This window comes from Mobula birostris, chromosome 1, assembly GCF_030028105.1.
Source record: "Mobula birostris isolate sMobBir1 chromosome 1, sMobBir1.hap1, whole genome shotgun sequence".
NCBI classification, from domain to species: Eukaryota; Metazoa; Chordata; class Chondrichthyes; order Myliobatiformes; family Myliobatidae; genus Mobula; species Mobula birostris.
Window position 1 is genome coordinate 57,160,978 of NC_092370.1, and position 19,234 is coordinate 57,180,211.

A 19,234-nucleotide genomic window follows, 5' to 3' on the forward strand; every position below is an offset into this window, starting at 1 on the left:
GTCATGTGGAGAACATACAAACTCCTTATAGACAGTGTCGGGATGTGAGCCTGGGTTGCTGGAGCTGTAATAGCGTTACGCTAACTGCTAATTTACCATGCTGCCTGGGTTACTATTGTGTTGCCAAGGGTTCGGACCAAGACCCTTCATCAATTCTATTATCTTGATAGAGAACGTCCGAAAATGAGATTGAATGGGAACAAATTTCACTGGGGCATTCATGTTCTGATGAAGAGTCTCAGCCTAAAACGCCAGCTGTTTATTCCTCTCCACAGATGACTTGCTGAGTTCCTCCAGCACTCTGTGTGTGTTACTCTGGATTTCCAGCATCTGAATAATGCCTTGTATCAATATTTTTACAGCTACTTTTGAAATTAAATGGGATGCATAATTTTGATTATTTGTAAGTTATACCACTTGACTGGCAGCCCAGTGGATAATATATTGGTGTGTTATCACTCTGAGTCATAGAAAACAAAAGCTGATGTCATGATCCCTCCACACATCCACTCCATTACCTTGAATGGTATAGATAGGGAACAAGTCTAGAAATGAGACTGAATGGGAACAAGCATCCAAGTTACCTTATGCAGTTCATTAAGTTTAAATACATTGTCATGGAAAAGTGCAAAGTGTCAGAGCTTATGGTGTTTTACTGGAAGATCTAAAATCTGCAGAGCATTTAATAAAGTAAATGCCGGTAATAAATTCACAGAATATCTGAAGCAGTGTCTGTTACAGAGTTGAAGCGCTAACCTAACCCTTGTGTGTTATTTGTCTAGTATTTTGTGTTTACTGGAGTGCTAGCAATGGTGACCTGTGCAGTGTTTCTCCGTCTGAATTCCATCCTGAAACTTGCCGTTTTACTGATAATGATTGCGGTTTACTCACTACTGACTGAAACCATCTACAGCTCGCTCTTTGTTAGATATGATAACTTCTATCACAGTGGAGAGTAAGTGCTTAATTTTCTATTCTATTCAATACCAATTGCATTATTTAGACATGGAAGCATGGCAATTTTTTTTTTAGTTCTAAAGCAGTAATGCTTAATGTCCAGGAACAAGAATGGACAAGGCTCAAACCCCACCCCTATCAGTTCGTAGTCTGGATCTTAATGCATGCCAAAGTTCCACGCAGTTCAAGGTATGTCCCATCAGGCTACAGGGGTATTTTTAGTTATGTATTTTGTCTGTTACCCTCTAGCTCCCAGCTACAATCTCAATGGTAGCATCCTAGCATCATCTCAGGTGTCAAATTAAAGTTCAAGTTTCAAAATGCAATGTAAAACTTATTAGCAGAGTACATACATGTCACCACATACAACCCTGAGATTACTTTGTTGCCACACTTAGCAGATCTATAGAAGAGTAACTGTAACCAGGATCTGCAGACTCTAAATAAACTGTGCAAATGCAGATTAGACAGAAATAGCAATAAATGATGATCATAAATCAAGAGCCTGATGGCTGAGGGGTATCAACTGTTCCTGACCGTGGTGGTGCAAGTCCTAAGGACCTGTACATTCTACCTGATGGAAGCAGCGAGAAAAGTGAATGGCCTGGGTGGTGAGGATCCTTGATGATCGATGCTGCTTTTCTACAGCAATGTTTCATGTCAATTGCTCAGTGGTTGGGAGGCTTTTACCCGTGATGTTCTGGGCCAAGTCCACTACCTTTTGTAGGATTTTCCGCTCAAAGGCTTTGGTGTTCCAACACCATAAGCGAGTGAAGAAGAAGAGAATAGTTTTCGAAAATCAAAGGTCTTCACAGAATAAAACACAACTGTATTAAAAATGAAATGAATTTGTTGCTCCAGCTGAGATGAGGATATTCAATACAGAAAAAGATTATATGTGGTCCTTCAAGGACCATGAGCTCAGTTCTCAGTATTTTACATAACAGGACGCAAAGGACACAATCATATTGTTTTTTAAGGAACAAATTATTTGCAGCATTATCAGTTATTGATTATACTGTTCATCTAAAATTGGTTCCTTTCATGGAATACTTATTTAGCACGAGCAAATTATATTTCTCTTTCCTATAATTACTTTTCCCTTTACTACAGTTTCTATAGGAAACAAGTTCAATATTGAACGAAACTGTTTTTTAATTCTGTGTACTTGTAAGGAGTAAATATTCCTGATTGGTGGCTATAAAAGACTAAACAGATAAATTAAACCTGCATAGATAGGTAGACGTACTTTATTGATCCCGAGGGAAATTGGGTTTCGTTACAGTTGCACCAACCAAGAGTAGAGTATAAATATAGCAATACAAAACCATAAATAATTAAATAATAATATGTAAAATGCCAGATGGAAATAAGTCCAGGACCAGCCTATTGGCTCAGGGTGTCTGACCCTCCAAGGGAGGAGTTGTAACGTTTGATGGCCACAGGCAGGAATGACTTCCTATGATGCTCTGTGTTGTATCTCGGTGGAATGAGTCTCTGGCTGAATGTACTCGTGTGCCCACCCAGTACATTATGTAGTGGATGGGAGACATTGTCCAAGATGGCATGCAACTTGGACAGCATCCTCTTTTCAGACACCACCGTGAGAGAGTCCAGTTCCATCTCCACAGCATCACTGGCCTTACGAATGAGTTTGTTGATTCTGTTGGTGTCTGCTACCCTGCATATGCTTATTTTGTGCCTAAATCTGGCAATTGAAAATTTCTGGGGCTGTGAAGCACATCTGTGACTGGTGCAGTTGTCTAACTACCCTATATGTGACTGGCTGCTGTTAGCCTAGTCCACAAATCATAATCCTTCCCATGCCACTCCTGACTGAACCACAAGAACAAACCCTAAAATTGTCTTGGCCGCCTGTTGTCAGCTTCAAACAATGGTGGGCAGAACTCTTAGGTGAATGCTTGGAGGAGACTTTGCATGACAGAGGAAAGAATTTTTGGTAAATTCTCATCCTTTTGCAACCTCTGTAATTAAGTTGACATGATCTGGCCCCATTTATCTTATATCTTTTAAGTCCCGTCAAGCTCCACAGACATTATAAAGATTTGACTGAACCACTGGAAAATGATCTTAAGGTATATTGAGGTCTTTGCCTTGCTTCTTCCATTTGATTGCATTAACCTTCAAAGAACCAGGCAACAGTCCTCTTACTTCCCTTTTTGTGAATCTCAAAGCTTAACATTTGCTGTTGGCCGTTGTAGTAATCTGCACTTAAGTTTGCAAACCTTACTAAGCAAGATAAGAAATGTGTAACAGTTATAATTTGTTAAATGCATTGTTTAAAAACAAATTTTGTTCTTTTGTAGCAGAGATTTCTTAGGCACGAAAGAAACTTCCCTGCTACTCATGGCAATGTTTCTTCTGGCTGTATTTTATCATGGACAGCAGGTAATCTCCAAATTTAAAGATCCACTATCTGTGAAATTACATTGACTTGCGAATTTGACTTGTTATATTTAATCCTAATGATAATCCTCTTCTAGTGACTAAACAGGGATTGTTACTCAGCTCCTAACTTTCCACAATCAAAACTGACACAATGGAAGCATTTAGAAATATGTACTATGGACAGGCCACTTTGGATTGGAAGACAGTGATTGTCATGCCACTGTTTAAAAAAGGATGTAGACAAAGGGTCGTTTACTATAGGCTAGTTAGCTTAACGTCTGTAGTCGGAAAAATGCTTGAAGTTATCATTAAGGAAGAAATATTGAAATGTATAAATAGAAGAGATTCCATCAGGCTGATGCAGCATGGACTGCGGAAAGGCAGATCCTGTTTGTCACACTTACTGGAGTTCTTTGATGATGTAACCAGCGCAGTGAATAGAAGGGCACAGGTTTATGTTGTATATTTGATTTTCCAGAAGGTGTTCAACAGGGTAGCCCATACAGGACATCTATAAGGATGCAAGGAGTTAGGTATGTATTGGTATGGATAAAGTAAACACAAAATTCTCTGCAGATGCTGGGGTCAAAGCAACACTCACAACTCACTGGAGGAACTCAGCAGGTTGGGCAGCATCCGTGGAAATGAACACTCAATGTTTCAGGCTGAGACCCTTCATCAGGACTGAAGAGGGAGGGGGCAGGGGCCCTATAAAGAAGGTGGGAGGAGGGTGGGAAGGAGAAGGCTGGTAGGTTCCAGGTGAAAAACCAGTAAGGGGAAAGATCAAGGGGAGGGGGAGGGGAAACGGGGGGGGGGGATAGGCAGGAAAGGTGAAGAAGGAATAGGCACAGTGGGTAGTAGAAGGAAGCGGAACCATGAGGGAGGTGATAGGCGGCTGGAGGAGTGGGAAGAGTGAAACTGGGATGGGGGAAGGGAGGGGGAGGGAATTACCAGAAGTTGGAGAATTCAGTGTTCATGCCTAGAGGCTGGAGACTACCTAGACGGTATATGAGGTGTTGCTCTTCCAACCTGAGTTTGGCCTCATCATGGCAGTAGAGGAGGCCATGTATGGACATATCCAAATGGGAATGTGAAGCAGAGTTGAAGTGAGTGGCAACTGGGAGATCCTGTCTATTGTGGCAGACGGAGCAGAGGTGCTCGACGAAGCTGTCCCCCAATCTGCGTCAGGTTTCACCGATGTAGAGGAGGCTGCACCGGGAGCACCGGATGCAATAGGTGACCCCAACAGACTCAGAAGTGAAGTGTTGCCTCACCTGGAAAGACTGTTTGGGGCCCTGAATGGTGGTGAGAGAGGAGGTGTAGGGACAGGTGTAACACTTACGCTTGCAGGGATAGGTGCCGAGTGGGAGATCCGTCCGGAGGGACGTGTGGAGCAGGGAGTCGCGGAGGGACCGATCGCTGCGGAAGGCGGAGAGAGGTAGAGAGTGAAAGATATGCTTAGTGGTGTGGTCCTGTTGAAGGTGGCGGAAGTTGCGGAGGGTAATGTACTGGATCCAGAGGCTGGTTGGGTGGTAGGTGAGGGCAAGGAGAATTCTGTCCCTGTTGTGGTGACAGGAGGATGGGGTGAGGGCCAAAGTGCGGGAAATGGAGGAGATGCGTGTGAGAGCATCATTGATGAGAGCGTAACTATGGATAAAGAATGGGTTAACCTATAGAAGAAAGAGGGTTGAGATAAATGGGTGCTTCTTTGGTTGGCAGTGGTGAATGGAGTGTCACAGGAGTCAGTGCCAGGCAAACGAAATATTTCAGGATATTGTGGAAACGTTCAGAAACATCACAGACCCCAGCACCTGAGAGGCAAGCTACCATCCGTGTTTCTTTCTCGTGTCCACAGAATCACATATTTGTCCCCCTATCTATAGAGTCCCCTGCTACTGCTGCCATCCTCTTCAATTCCCTACAATTCTGAGCCACAAGGCCCGTCACAGTGCCAGAAGCACAGCCACTGTTGTTTCCCCCAAGTAGGTCCACTCCCCCCACCCCCCAGCAGTACTCAAAATGGAGTACTAATTATTGAGGGGGACGGCCACAGGGGTACCCTCCACTACCTCCCCTTCCCTCTCCTGACAGTCCTGTAGCCTTGGGGTGACTACATTCCTGTAGCTCCTGTCTATCACCTCTTCACTTTCCCGAACAAGCTGAAGGTCATCGAGCTGCAGCTTTAGTTCCCTAACAGAGTCTCCAAGGAGCTGCATCTCAATGCACCTGATGCAGATCTGGCCATCGGGAAGTCTGGTAATTTCTCGGAAATCCCACATCTGACAACCAGGATAGAACTCACTCTCTCTGTAGACATACCCCCTATTCTCTCAAGAGTTAAATAAGAAATAAGGAATGAACTTACCTACTTACCTTGCCTCTGCCTGTTCTTGCTGAAGCCCTGTTCAGCCAAAGCCTTACTACTCTGACTCAGACCACTCTAACAATAACCACTCCACTAGACAGTATCCCTCTCTTGCGGAGAATGGCTTTTTAAAGCTCTTCACCGGACTTGCGCAGGACCCCTTCTACTGCGTCTGTGCAATACTCCAATTAAAGTCTCCCATTGAAAAAACTTCCTGCATTTTAAAGCTGCTCATCAGACTTGTGCAGGAACACTTATATTGCGCAGTTCTCCAATCAAAGCAGGAAAGTTTTTTCCACTGGTAGGTGAAACTAGAATAAAGGGACACAGCTGCTGGATTCAGAGGAGCTGGATGCTGGATGCATGGAGATAAGGAGGAACTGCTTTTCCCCAAGAGTAGTGAATCTGTGGGATTCTTTGCCCAGGAAAGCAGTAGCAGCCACCTCACTAAATATACGTAAGACACAGTTAGGTTGTTTTTTGCATAGTCGGGGAATTAAAGGTTATGGGAAAAAGGCAGGTAGGTGGAGCTGAGTCCACAGCAGATTAGCCAGGATCTTACTGAATGGTGGAAGGCTTAACTTCTCTGCTTCTATTTTTAACGTTTTTATATTCTTCAAGGGGAAGAGCATGATAGCCTTTATTATAAGAGGAAGTGAGGACAAGATTGGAGACATATTATTCCAGTTACACTGGGCCATGATGAAACTGCCCTGGACTAATGTTTGCAAGTTTGGTAGCCCTGGCTAAGGAAGGATATTCTTGTGATTGAGATATTTTAACAAAGCTTCACTGGATTGACTTTTGGAATAGAGGATCATCACATGAAAATGGAAATGCAGACTTGGACTGTGCACACTCAAATTTGGAAGAATAAAATGTGATCTCATTGAACTAAACAAAATCCTTATGGGGTTTGACAGGGTAGATACAGGGTTGATATTTTCCCTAATAGAGTGACTGGGCCCTTGCCTACTTCATCTGCTCCCACAATGTCACTGTCAACTGTTCTGCGATCCTACTGCCTAACTTTATACTATTGGCATTAACCACACCACCACCCCTCCCCCCCAGCAAGGTCTGAAACTTAGTTACATTCATAGAGTGAAAAATCTGTACAGCACCGAAGCAGACACCTTAGCCCAACGCATTTGTGCCAGTCGAATTTTCTAACTGAGCAAGTCCTATTTCCCTGCATATGGTCAAAATCCCAATAAACCTTTCCTATCCATTGTAATTTCTTCAAATAGTAGCCTTTCCAATTTGGCTGCTGCCCCCAATTATGTCATCTGTCCTCTCCACTCTGTTAGAAACATAGGGAACCTACAGCACAATACAGGCCCTACTGCCCAGAAAGCTATGCAGAACATGTCCTTACCTTAGAACTACCTAGGCTTACCCATAGCCCTCTATTCTTCTAAACTCCATGGACCTATCCAGGAGTCTCTTAAAAGACCCTATCGTTTCAGCCTCCACCACCGCCGCTGGCAGCCCATTCCACGCACTCACCACTCTCTGCGTAAAAAAACTTACCCCTGACATCTATTCTGTACCTACTGCCAAGCACCTTAAAACTATGCCCTCTCGTGCTAGCCATTTCAGCCCTGGGAAAAAGCCTCTGCCTATCCACACAATCAATGCCCCTCATTATCTTGTACACCTCTATCAGGTCACCTCTCATCCTCTGTCGCTCCAAGGAGAAAAGGCAAGTTCACTCTATCTATTCTCATAAGGCATGCTCACCAATCCAGGCAACATCCTTGTAAATCTCCTCTGCACCCTTTCTATGTTTTCCACGTCCTTCCTGCAGTGAGGCGATCAGAATTGAGCACAGTACTCCAAGTGGGGTCTGACCAGGGTCCTATGTAGCTGCAACATTACCTCTCGGCTCTTAAATCCAATCCCACGATTGATGAAGGCCAATGCACCGTATGCCTTGTGTTCCCTTGCTGCAGTCTAGTGCCAAAGACTCAAACACCTCATATTGTTCTGATGCTATTTCTCAGCCACAACCAAACATAATAACAAATATTAATCCATTTATTCTAAGCTTTCTGAATTCAAACAGCTTCCCACACTCCATCCCTACCTTCAAGTTAATATTGGACTCTAAACTTGAATTGCTGTGATTTCTATTGGAGAAGATGGATGTGAGCAATATTATTTTTTCAGGAGTGATATTGAAGTGGCAGAAGTGAGATTCAAAATAAATCAAAAACTATTGACTATTCCACACTTACCCCATCTTTCCACCATCTTTCCAGTGATAGTTTCTTTTGTCTTGATCTACCATCCCAAGAGCCTCCACATTCAATTAGATTAGATTAGATTATGAGGACACTCAGTCCTCGTTTATTGTCATTTAGAAATGCATGCATTAAAAAATGATACAACGTTCCTCCAGATTATTTATTTTTATTTTTATTCCCCCCCCCTTTTTAATAAGGGATGGGGTAAGAAGGGGAGGAGGGGCATTAATGGAAAACTTCTCCAACTATGTATTCTTTTTGCCAGTCAACTTTCCAGCTCTTGGCTTCTCCCCTCCCCCTCCTGTCTTCTCCTATCATTTTGGATCTCCCCCTCCCCCTCCAACTTTCAAGTCTCTTGCTATCTCTTCTTTCAGTTGGTCCTGACGAAGGGTCTCAGCCCGAAACGTCGACTGTACCTCTTCCTATAGATGCTGCCTGGCCTGCTGCGTTCACCAGTGATTTTTATGTGTAGAACAAAACAAAATTCATTTTTGTGCTAAGTGTGGTCATGGTTTTGATACACTGAGTTAGTGATTAGGATTGCACGGTTGGTTCAGGAACCAAATAACTGAAGGGAACTAGCTGCTTTTGAACCTGGTGTTGCACGGTACAAACTTCTGTACCTTGTTCCCAATATAGCTGTGAGAAGATGTGATGGCCTGGATGGTGGGAACCTTTGAATGAAGAATCTTGATTTGTTAAGGCAGCATCTCTCGTAGACAGTCCCGATGGTGGGGAGGCTTGTGCTCATGAGTCCACAACTCCCTGCAGTTTCTTGTGCTCCTGCTCATTGGAATTTCCATGTAGATCCTGATGCAGCCTGTCCAAGTACATCTGCAGTACATTCAGGGAATGAACGGAGCCTGATCTAGCCCAATCAATAGTTCTTAACTCAAGAACATTTTACTCCTATTTTAGATAATCCCTTGATTTTTCAGTAAGTTTCAAAGTGTCTTTTCTTTATTCAATTTCAAGATTTGGCATTGATGAAAAGCCCAGCATATATTGCCCACCCCTAATTGCCCGAATTGAAATAGCTTCTTGAAATAACTGCAGTGCCCATCAAGGTTGTCCCTGAGGACTGTTGGGTTCTGAGATGCAGTAATGCAGAAATGGTGATATATTTCCAAGTCATAGAAGTTCACAGCTTGGGGGAAACCTGCAAGTGGTTGCATTCCCATGCACCTGCTACCTTTGCCCTTCTTAATGGGATAGGTAAAGGGTTTCAGAATAACCTAGACCACTAACAGCAGTACCTTTTGTAGACACACACACTACAAGAATTGTGTTCTGGCAGCAGAAAGAATGAATAATTAGGGTGGTTGGTATGTTAACAATTGCCAGCATAATTTGGGTTTCATCTAAATCACCCAAGAATCATGCTTGGATTTGCATCTCAAATTTCGTTTCCATATTGTTTGAGCTGGCCTAAATATATTGTTCATTCCTGTTCTCATTTGAAATCAGTCACATCTGGAACTATTATGCTTCAAATTGTATTCCCTCAGGGAATTCAGCATCAGTTCTACTTCCTTCAAAATTGCAGCAATTATAATAATAACATGACTAAAGGGACAATACATAGTAAAGTATGCAAATCGTCATGAAATCCATTTTGGCTAGGTAGTTCCTGCATTGCTGTTCTATCTGTAATAAATGTTTGCAAGAATTGTCTGTGTTCATTGCAGAGGAAGGCTATTATTTTCATCTTAATATATTAGGGTTATTTATCAAGTGTTCAAAGGTTTATGATATTGGAAAATACACTGGATGACCAATTTGTTTGGTACAAAGTTTGTTAGGTACATAATAAAGTGGCCATTGAATGTATGTTTGTGATCTTCTGCTCCTCTAGCCCATCCACTACAGGGTTTTACATGTTGTGCATTCAGAGATGCTCTTCTGCACACCTCTGTTGTTCCGTGTGGGTATTCGAGTTACTGTTGCCTTACTGTCAGCTTGAACCAGTCTGGCTATTTTTTCAGACCTCTCTCATTAACAAAGTGTCCTTGCCCACAGAACTGGACATTTTTTGAAACTCCAGAGACTGTTTGCATGAGAGTACCAGGAGGTCAGTAGTTTCTGAGATACTCAAACCACCCTGTCTGGGATTCCATGGTCAAAGTCACAAATTACCTTTCTTTCCCCATTCTGATGTTTAATCTGAAAAATAACTGAACCTCTTGACCATGTCTGCATGCTTTTATGGGTTGAGTTGTTGGCCCATGATTGTCTGATTAGATATTTGCATTAACAAACAGGTACACAGGTGTACCTAATAAAGTGGCAACTGAGTGTATGTGATAGAGAGGGTAACCTAAGGTTATCATTCATTTTAAAAAATAACATTTTGATAGCAGTGAGGTATATGTTAGTGATAATTTCTATCCCTACTTTTCACATCCTTTATATCAATGTGTAGTGCTTTTTGAGTCCATCAGTACAGTGCTGTTTCAATTCAACTGTGAAAGTATTTGTATATGTATCTGTTTCTAATCTTATGTAGATGTTTTGCTAACAACTAAGAAGGAGTATAATGCTTCGAAAAAGATTACAATAAGGTCATTGCTGAACAACTGTTTTCACTGCCATTATAACATATGCTCACTATCCAGCAATTCCTGCTGGCAGTGCACTGTTATATCTGGTGAGAAAAGATAAAGAAGTTTTGGAAGTTTGTTGATCACCAAGCTTGGCAAAATATTTGCAGATCTTTCAGCTCCACCGTCAGTGCACAGTTGAGTGTGTTGTCTCTTCAGAATGCCAGCTTATATACTCCTCTGGGGTCTGGATGGATATTGATTAGATGTCCTGATCTGGTTGGTTGGTTCAAAACACAATGAACAGTTAAGCAGTAGAAGATTCTGATTGGCTGGTTTCAAGGGAGGTGGTCCATTGGACCCTGGAGGAGTATATAAGCTGGCATTCTGAGGAGACAACACCCTCAACTGTGTATTGATGATGGCTTCTCGATTGGAGCCGAAACATCTGCAAACATTTTACCAAGCTCAGCGATCAACTGAACTTTCAAATAGCCAACCTGAGCTACCAATATTCTGCAATATTTCAGATAAAGAACATGTTGTAAATACTCATCAACTCAAGCAACATCCATGGAGACCAAACCTGAGAATAAAATCATTGACCTGAAACATTAATTCTGTTCCTCTTTCTACAAATTCACAGTGTTGCATAAATTGCTGAGTATTTTCAGATTTTTCTGCCTTCAGTTTAGATTTTGAGTGCTTGCAGTTCTTTTTCTTTTGCTTTAAGAATAAATTCAGGCTTGGTTAATAAGGCCCCCATAGTTGCTTAGACACCAGGCTACTCTCACTATTCAGACTCACTTTAAGCACAGTCATGTAATGATTTAGCAATTGTTGCAATTTTAAGAGTTTCAGACATGAAGTTAAATGTGCCTGATTCAGAACCTGCTTTCTATTATTTCCATTAATAGTTGGAAAAACACATGGGCTATGATTAGTTTACATTAATATCTAAGCAAATATCAATTAATTGTTTTCCACTTGAAACCAAAAGCAGAACTTCAAGAAAATGCTTCAAGTCCTCTGATTGAAAAGCAAATCTGTTTATCCATTCCTAACAAGAGGGAAATGTGGGGGAATAGAAAAAAAGACATATTCAAAATAATTAAGGACATGATACAATAATGAAAAATATTTGCATAATGCAATTTTTGAGGGATGATAGAAATTTAGTATCCAATAAAAAGCATATGTTAACATGGTTATGTGTGGGGGACACAAAGCAATTTTGCCCAGTACTGTTAGAATGTTTGGATCGTCACTTTGTGCTGTGTTTTCTTCATTAGGGCAAGTCTATATAATTTCAGGAGTTCTAGGTACCTGTTGAAACTATTAATTTCTACCTGTTGAAACTATTAATTTCTAATTGATAGCATAATGAGGTGTTGTAGAGCATTGTGTAGCTTAAGGACCTCTGTTAACTGCCTAGCACAGGGTGAACCTTCCATTCTACCAACTTGACACTTCAGTACACCTCTCACCATTCGTACATTTCACACCACACAAACATTTCCGGCTCCAACATTGTAAGTGGATAAGCAAAGAGGGGTGAGGTAATAGATTTTCATGAGAAATTTTCCAATTAAGATGTTAAAATAGCCATAAGACAATAAGACCAGAAGACATTTGAGTAGAATTATGACATTTGACCCACTGAGTCACCTCTGCCATTCTATCATGGTTGATTTATTATTTCCCCCAATCACATTCTTTTGCCTTCTCTCCATAACCTCTCACATCCTGACTAATCAAGAACCTATTAACCTCCACTTTAAACATACCCATTGACTTGGCTCCCACAGCCATCTATGATTCACCATCAGATTAGCCAACCTCAGCTAAAGAAATTCCTTCTCATCTCTGCTCTGACATGCAAAATGACATGCGCCCTGTGTAGATGCATAAACTGGGCTAAGCAGAGCTTCTTTTACCTCACACTTGGGAATTGCAGGTGTCTGGGTACTGAAATGGAAGTTTGTTTGATGTTCAACTTGTAGAATTCTCATCCAGTTGGAAAACCAACATGACTAAGTGATGTAGGGTGAGATTTCTCCTTGTGTACAGAAAATTAGACTTCACATGTTGTTGTATTCCTGTTTAAAATTGGTGATTATTACAAGAACTGTGGCAATTTTGCACTGTAGCAGTTTGCTTCCCCTAAACCTTATCCTCTGCTATAGTGGAGAAATCTAATGGGTAGAGAAAAAAAAAGGGTTTATTTGTTAATGAGCACACTTAATCTGTGCACGGTGAGAGACAAATCAATATTGTGGTTCATGAAAAGTTCTGTCATGGACCATGTTCAATCCCTGAGCTGCAAAAAAGTACATAGTCTCAGCAAATCCATCTGTTCACTGCACTTGAAAACAAAAAAAAAGAGAAAATCTGCAGACGCTGGAAATCCAAGCAACACACACAAAATGCTAGAGGAACTCAGCAGGCCAGGCAGCATGGAAAAAAGTACAGTCAATATTTCAGGTCAAGACCCTTTGACAGGACGGAAAAAGATGAATTCGCTTCTATCTAATGCAAATACATTTCTAGGATCTGCACCTGGAAAGCCTTCACTCTCCAGGGCGCAGGGCTGGGCAAGGTTGTATGGAAGACCAGCAGTTGCCCATGCTGCAAGTCTCCCCTCTCCACGACACCGATATTGTCCAAGGGAAGGGCATTAGGACCCATACAGCTTAGCACCAGTGTCGCCGCAGAGCACTGTGTGATTAAGTGCCTTGCTCAAGGACACAACACGTTGCTTCGGCTGGGGCGCGAACTCACGACCTTCAGATCACTAGTCGAATGCCTTAACCACTTGGCCACGTGCCCACACATTTCTAGGTGGAACACTGTAAAATGTGTCATTTAAACCAGTGCTGTTCAGATCAATATGAATGGTAAGTAATTCAGGGTGTCAATTAACTTCACATCTAAAGGCAAGAATGAGTGGTTGGCTCTTCTAACAGAAAGTGTCTGACTTCTGTTGCTATTGACCGAGAAAACCACCATCTGCTGATGCATTGCTCTCTGGACAAATTAAAATAGAAGCAAAGTTCTTAGATGATTCCCATCAGTGTATCAACCTTCAATCTTCTCAAACAAGTTACATTTGCCTTTGGCCTTTTATTTTCTGTTTCTATGGACATTGTGGATTCAACAGAACTATATGCAGCAAAAAAAAGTCAATCTTCCCTCAATATTTGTCTGGGATGTCCATGTATAGCTGTTAGCCACATTCTGTGGTGCACAATTCTCCAACCCACTCTCCAATAAACCTGTATATAAGTGAAGATCCTTTAACAAACACAGTTGCAGCATTTGTTATGATTATCTCTCCCATGAGTGACCCACTTTGGGTGCTTAATTTCATGTTTGTAGTCTATGAATCAACTGTGAAATATGTGCACATTTACATGTGTAGGTGTGTCCTATGTTTGAAAGCGTGGATTGAATAGAAGTGGTCAAATTTAAACTACAAGTTAACTTATAAGAAAAATAAACAATTCATTAAACTATAAATTTCTCTAGCTCTACATTAAGCCAGTTTCGTAGTGATCTACAGAATGTTGAGCTGAATAATATAAAAGGAAAATGATAGATTATGCTCCCTTTGCCTAGATTTTAATGACAGATTCCTTTAAAAAGTGTAAATTCTATCTAACAAAACCTGAGTAAATTAATATTTTCAATAAGATATATAATGGTATTACATTTTTTAATAACTTTTCAGTTGGAATACACAGCGAGACTGGATTTCCTTTGGCGTGTTCAAGCAAAAGAGGAAGTGAATGAAATGAAAGAGCTTCGCGAACATAATGAAAATATGCTCCGAAATATTCTACCAAGTCATGTCGCACGCCATTTTTTGGAAAAGGAAAGAGACAATGAGGTAAGTTCACTTCATGGCAGTAAACCTAAAACTAATCAAATCAGTTGTCAAGGTTTTTGACACTTGCTCTCAGCAGTCATATTTTTACAATCATTTTAATGAATGAAAAAAATTGACTGAAGTATTCTCATAGTCTTTTATGATCACTTTCCTTGTTATCACACATTATCATCCATATCAATGCTGGATTAACCACCTAAAATAAATATTGTTTGATGGTGTTAACTCCCTCTCCCAAAAATATCCACGTGATGGAGTTAAAATTGTAGCAATGTGCTTCCAATCGTGCTTCCCTTCTGCCAACATATTCCTTTCAGTATTTTCAAAGATGTTCAAGATTTCTACTGGAATTGGATGGGAACCTCATGAATTCCTACAAATCTAATAACACAGATTTACTCTCCTTTCAACAGTCTATTGGCCAGAATACCTCCCATGGCCAGTGTGCCCATGGTCAGTGTACCCATCACAAAGAAAAAGGTAAATCATTTCAGTGTGGTGAAGTAGGAATGCTCCACATGAAATCTTGAGACAGTTAATGTCCCAGTCTGCTGATTCTTTTCATATTACATAATCTTAACATCTGGGATGAACACTTAACTGCCAGAGAGTGCACTGATCCACACTGCCAAGGTGCGCTGGATGTTCTTTCATGGCATAGCTGACACAAGGATGTTAATGACAATCAACAATCTTTGAAATAGAAAGTGAACTGGGTTCATTTCATCACTGAAGTCAAATCTGGAAAATATATACTGTATACTAGGTAAAAGGTTCTCAGATCACTGGTCATGTGATTATTATTTGGATTCAATCAAATCAAATTCTGGAGCCAGCATACAGTATTTGCTCACCACTTCTTTACACAGATTTGCTTCTTGCTTCTAGTGTACAGAATAACTTCAGTTGGTAAAAGTTGGTAAATTCAGACTTTTAGCACTGAAATCCATGTTGTTTAATGCAAATGATTGATTAGTCATTCTTTCACACACAGAACAACTTTATTAGAAATAAACTGTGGCTCTGACAATCAGGTGGTTGATTGCTCATGCCTTTATTTCCATTATTGTTCTTTTTGCACCAGGAACTTTATTCACAGTCTTATGAGTCTGTGGCTGTGATGTTTGCCTCAATTCCGGGATTTGCAGACTTCTATTCCCAAACTGAAATGAATAACCAAGGAGTAGAATGTTTACGTTTACTAAATGAAATAATAGCAGATTTTGATGAGGTAATGTTGCACTTCATGGCTTAATAAAGTCTCGGGCTTTCATTTCCTTTGTTGGATGTTGAAATATAATGGGTACTGTCTTTATAGTAAAGCATGCGACAGAACAATCTCACTTTGCCAAAAGATAGTAATTACAATTCATTTATTTGTTCTTACCAGTGGTAAATATGGTTCTAAATCCAGGCTGTACATTGTATTTCCAAATATCACATCAATGTGTTGGGGAGTGAAAGAGCAGCCTAGAATTCAAGAGAGCATTATTTCTGCATTGCAGAACAGATAATGGCAAATCAAGTGATGGAATGCCAGGGGAATCAGTGCAGGGAACACACCTGTTCACCAGCTATATTGGTGGTTTGGATAAGGAGATCAAGTATAACATATTCATGCTGGCTACTGACAAAACTAGGTGTGGATCGTGAGATAAATCCAGTGAGTCTTCAAGAAATATTCAGTAGCCAGACAAGGACATGAAAAATAGAATATAATTTGGAAAAATGTAAGGCCATCGGCATTGGTAGAAAAATTAGAAAGGTAGAGGACTCTTTTAAGTGGTGAGCGATTGAAATGTATTGGTGTTCAGAGGACTGAGGAGCCTTTGCACATAAATAACTGAAAGATACTTTGCAGATTCAGCAAACGTATTTTAAAACAATTGATTAGTTGACCTTTACTGCAAGAGAATTTAAATACATTTTACTTCAATTATATAGACCATGTAGAGACCATAACTATAATATTATGTACTGGTCTTGTCTCTGAGAAGGATATATTTACAACAGGAGTACAGTGAAAGTTCACCAGATTGATTCCTGGGATAGTGGATTCATTATAAAAGGAGAATATAGCTAACCAGCCTTGTGCTCTCTTGAAGTTACAGGAATGACAAGTAATCCCATTAAAACGTACCAAATCCTTCAGGAATCTTACATGGTAGATGCAGAGGTGATATTTCCCCTGGCTGTGGAGGCTAATCATTGTCCAGTAAGGTGTTGGTGGAGTACTAAGAGAAGTTAGTCCAACTGCTACATTGAAATAGTAAGGTGATCCATACACTCAGATTTTAGTTTGAATGCAGAAACTGCACTGCAATCTGTTAACTCCAGATAATCCCTAAAAGAGTCCACAAAGTGTTTAAACATAATCAAATCAGTGTATCCTCATAAACAACAATATTCATTTTAGGCACAATTCAGATTCACAATGATTAACATAAAAACAGATACTGATTTTCTGATTGAGTTGAGAAATGAGCAATAAAAAATTACTTTCCAATTTCCCAAACCTGTAAACTTCAAACAAGACAAAAACTCAAATGCAATTACCAACTCTTTTAATGAACGCAAACACGAGAAAATCTGCAGATGCTGGAAATTCAAGCAACACGCACAACATGCTGGTAGAACACAGCAGGCCAGGCCGCATCTATAGGAAGAGGTACGGTCGATGTTTTGGGCTGAGAGCCTTTGTCAGTCCTGATGAAGGGTCTCGGCCCGAAACGTCGACTGTACCTCTTCCTATAGATGCTGCCTGGCCTGCTGTGTTCTACCAGCATTTTGTGTGTGTTTATTTTAATGAACCATGCAATTTGTTCTGCTATTTTTCACTTAGCACTAGCATTTATTTTCCATTTCATGTGATTCTGTGATTTCCATTTTAACGTTGTGGACCCTACTGCTCAATCATTTCAGACAACATATCTCAGTTTCTCATTATTTGCTATCATAATTTTTCTTTATTTTAAACACCTGTGAAAAATCTCCTCATAACTTTTGTATCAAAGAGGTCAATTCCAATTTATCAACACTCTCCGTTCAACTGAGGTCTTTCATTTGTACTGCCATTCCAATATATAGCTTATGCACCCTGTTCCGAAGGTAGTGACAAGAAATGAATATAAAATTTCAGATGCTAGCTAATCAGTTCTTTACATGTATACACAGTCTCTATTTATAAAGCTGTCTTCCACACTGGACCGTTGTTACACCACCATCAAGAATGCCTACCATGCTATTCCACGCCCTCACTTCGGGAAGTCTGATCCCAGCTGTACTTCTACTCCCTGAGTATAGGCAGAGACTGAAGACTGCAGCACCAGTAGTGAGGACCAAGGAGGTTTGGACAAGGAAAACACAGGAGCACCTACAGGACTGCTTTGAATTGGTGGACTGGACTGTATTCATCTTTGAATCTGGATGAATATGCTGCAATTGTTACTGACTTCACTAAAACCTGTGTGAATGAGAGTGTGCCTACAAAGATTTACTGTACATTCCCAAACCAAAAGCCATGGATGAACCAGGAGGTACGTCGTCTACTAAAGGCTAGATCTGTGGCATTCAATTCCAACAACCCAGGCCTGTACCAGAAAACCAGGTGTGATTTGCGGAGGGCTATTTCAAGGGCAAAGGGACAACTTTGAACGAGGTTGGAGGCAATATCAGATGCACGGCAACTCTGGCAGGAACTGCAAGACATTACTTCCGACAAAGCGAAACCCAATAGTATGAATGGCAGCAATGCTTCACTACCAGATAAACTCAATGCCTTCTATGCACGCTTTGAAAAGGAGGACACAACTGTAGCTGTGAAGATCCCTGCTGCACCTGATGACCCTGTGATCTCTGTCTCAGAGGCCGATGTTAGACTGTCTTTAAAGAGGGTGAACCCTCGTAAGGCAGAAGGTCCCGATGGAGTACCTGGTAAGGCTCTGAAAACCTCTGCCAGCCAACTAATGGGAGTATTCAAGGACATTTTCAACCTCTCACTGCTACGGGCTGAAGTTCCCACTTACTTTAAAAAGGCAACAATTATACCAATGCCAAAGAAGAATAATGTGAGCTGCCTTAACAACTATCGCCTGGTAGCACTCGCATCGACAGAGATGAAGCGCTTTGAGAGGTTGGTTATGACTAGATTGAACTCATACCTCAGCAAGGACCTGGACCCATTGCAATTTGCCTATCGTCACAGTAGGTCAACGGAAGACACAATCTCCATGGCTCTTCACAGGGCTTTAGACCACCTAGACAGCACAAACACCTATGTCAGAATGCTGTTCATCGACTATAGCTCAGCATTTAATACCATCGTTCCCAAAATCCAAATTGAGAAGTTGCAGAACCTAGGCCTCTGTAATTGGATCCTTGACTTCCTAACCGGAAGACCACAGTCTGTGCGGATTGATGATAACATAACCTCTTTGCTGACGATCAACATTGGTGCACCTCAGGGTGTGTGCTGAGCCCACTGCTCTACTCTCTGTATACACAAGACTATGTGGATAGGCATAGCTCAAACACCATCTACAAATTTGCTGACGATACAACCATTGTTGGTAGAATCTCAGGTGGTGACAAGAGGGCACACAGGAGCGAGATATGCAACTAGCAGAGTGGTGTCACAGCAACAACCTGGCACTGAATGTCAGTAAGACAAAAGAGCTGATTGTGGACTTCAGGAAGGACAAGACGAAGGAACACCTACCAATCCTCATAGAGGGATCAGAAGCAGAGAGAGTGTGCAGCTTCAAGTTCTTGGGTGTCAAGATCTCTGAGGATCTAACCTGGTCCCAACATATCGATGTAGTCATAA

At 41.1% G+C, this 19,234-nt stretch overlaps 1 protein-coding gene across 1 annotated transcript in view; it reads left to right on the forward strand.

Moving 5' to 3' along the window:
• adcy8 (adenylate cyclase 8 (brain)) overlaps positions 1-19,234 on the forward strand; it is a 153,573-nt gene that overhangs the window by 118,861 nt on the left and 15,478 nt on the right. Inside the window, exons 12-15 of the mRNA XM_072260863.1 lie at positions 783-955; positions 3,288-3,366; positions 14,251-14,409; positions 15,494-15,640. Coding sequence (XP_072116964.1) covers positions 783-955; positions 3,288-3,366; positions 14,251-14,409; positions 15,494-15,640 — 558 coding nt within the window. The remainder of the gene's footprint in view (positions 1-782; positions 956-3,287; positions 3,367-14,250; positions 14,410-15,493; positions 15,641-19,234) is intronic.